Source organism: Martes martes (genome assembly GCF_963455335.1).
Source record: "Martes martes genome assembly, chromosome: 2".
In the NCBI taxonomy this organism is placed as follows: Eukaryota; Metazoa; Chordata; class Mammalia; order Carnivora; family Mustelidae; genus Martes; species Martes martes.
Window position 1 is genome coordinate 151144132 of NC_137889.1, and position 1255 is coordinate 151145386.

Sequence of the window (1255 nt, forward strand, 5' to 3'; positions counted from 1 at the left end):
CTTTCTGTGGCTTTAGGCCATTGCTCCTTAGTCTAAATCCTCTGAAAGGAAGAATAATTCCCTTGATTAATTTATATTGTAATCTCAAAGCTGTTTGTACATCACAATTTCTGCTTCCCTGGAGTCTCTTTTTGCTAGATTAGAGGAATAAGATTTCTCTCTCTCTCCATTTCTTCTCTGTACCTACATTTTTGGTTTACAAACCTCTAAGGCCTTTCTAGGTGCTGTATTTAGATATTTTTCTTTCCAGACTGTTGTAAAAATAATTGCTCTCAATTATTGACTATTTCCTTTATGTGTTAGGCAGTGGACCAAACATTTTTCCGCACATTATTTTATTTGACTCTTAGAATGAGGGCTGTTGTTAAACCTATTTAATCCATAAAGAAACTGAAGCCCAGAGAGATTAAGTAACATTTCAAAGTTCACACAGCTTGTTAGAAGCAGAGTCGGGGCTTGCATTCTGGTCTTTTTACTCAGTGGCCATTGTTCACGGTCTTTCTTTTTTTTTTTTTTTTTTTTTTTTTTACACTAAGTATTTTATTGTATGCTGCTGCCAGTGTATATAAAACAATTACCCTTATGAAATAGAAATTTATGAAAATTCAGAGAGGTAGATGTTAAGGACTGACAAAAGTAGAAGTTTATATAGTATGGCACGTGTTACAGGGATAAGCTTTTGTACAGGCTTCAAATTTAGTTCTCCTTTGAATATTCACTGGTTCATGAAAAGTGGTCTAGAAAACCATCCAAAAATTCATTTTACTACAAAAAGGAACAGACTTTCTGGGGTCTGAAGGGATTCGTACTTGAAGATACACCAGTTAGCAGGGGGTCGTGTTGGGCATTCTGCAGACAGAATTGTTTCAGATCTGCAGCTGCCTGGGAAACCTTCACGCGGTTGAGCCCGGCTTCCAGCCGGAGCTGTTGAACCACTTTCTTCATAGCGGCAACGCTGGAGGAACCAGACATGGCGCTCTCAGGAGCGGGGCAGATTTTCGTGCGTGCGTGGATCTGTCGGTTCGTGGGTCCGCGGGGCCAGACGGTGGGGCAGCGCGGCGGGGGGGCGGGGCTCGGAACTTTGTCTCTTGTTCATGGTCTTTCTATTGATTCTCATCTGCTTTTTGGTTATTTTTGTTTTTATGTGTTTAGGGAAACGTGTGCTTTAAAAGAATCATGTGATGTGGGCTGGAGTATCACTCTGAGCACCTACTGACTCTGTGGGCCTGGACTAGTTATTTTTGAATCTGTGAAA

At 40.8% G+C, this 1255-nt stretch overlaps 1 protein-coding gene across 1 annotated transcript; it reads right to left on the minus strand.

Moving 5' to 3' along the window:
* Positions 1–586: 586 nt before the first annotated feature.
* Positions 587–1043, minus strand: LOC308338716 (guanine nucleotide-binding protein G(I)/G(S)/G(O) subunit gamma-5). Its single transcript, XM_080796974.1, has one exon. It carries the CDS (start codon positions 970–972, stop codon positions 766–768), a length of 207 nt encoding a protein of 68 aa, XP_080653100.1. The 5' UTR covers positions 973–1043; the 3' UTR covers positions 587–765.
* Between the last annotated feature and the right edge of the window lie 212 nt (positions 1044–1255).

What these genes read in the sequence shown, in the direction of transcription:
- LOC308338716 (XM_080796974.1), bottom strand. Translation starts at nt 972, where the DNA reads ATGTCTGGTTCCTCCAGCGTTGCCGCTATGAAGAAAGTGGTTCAACAG.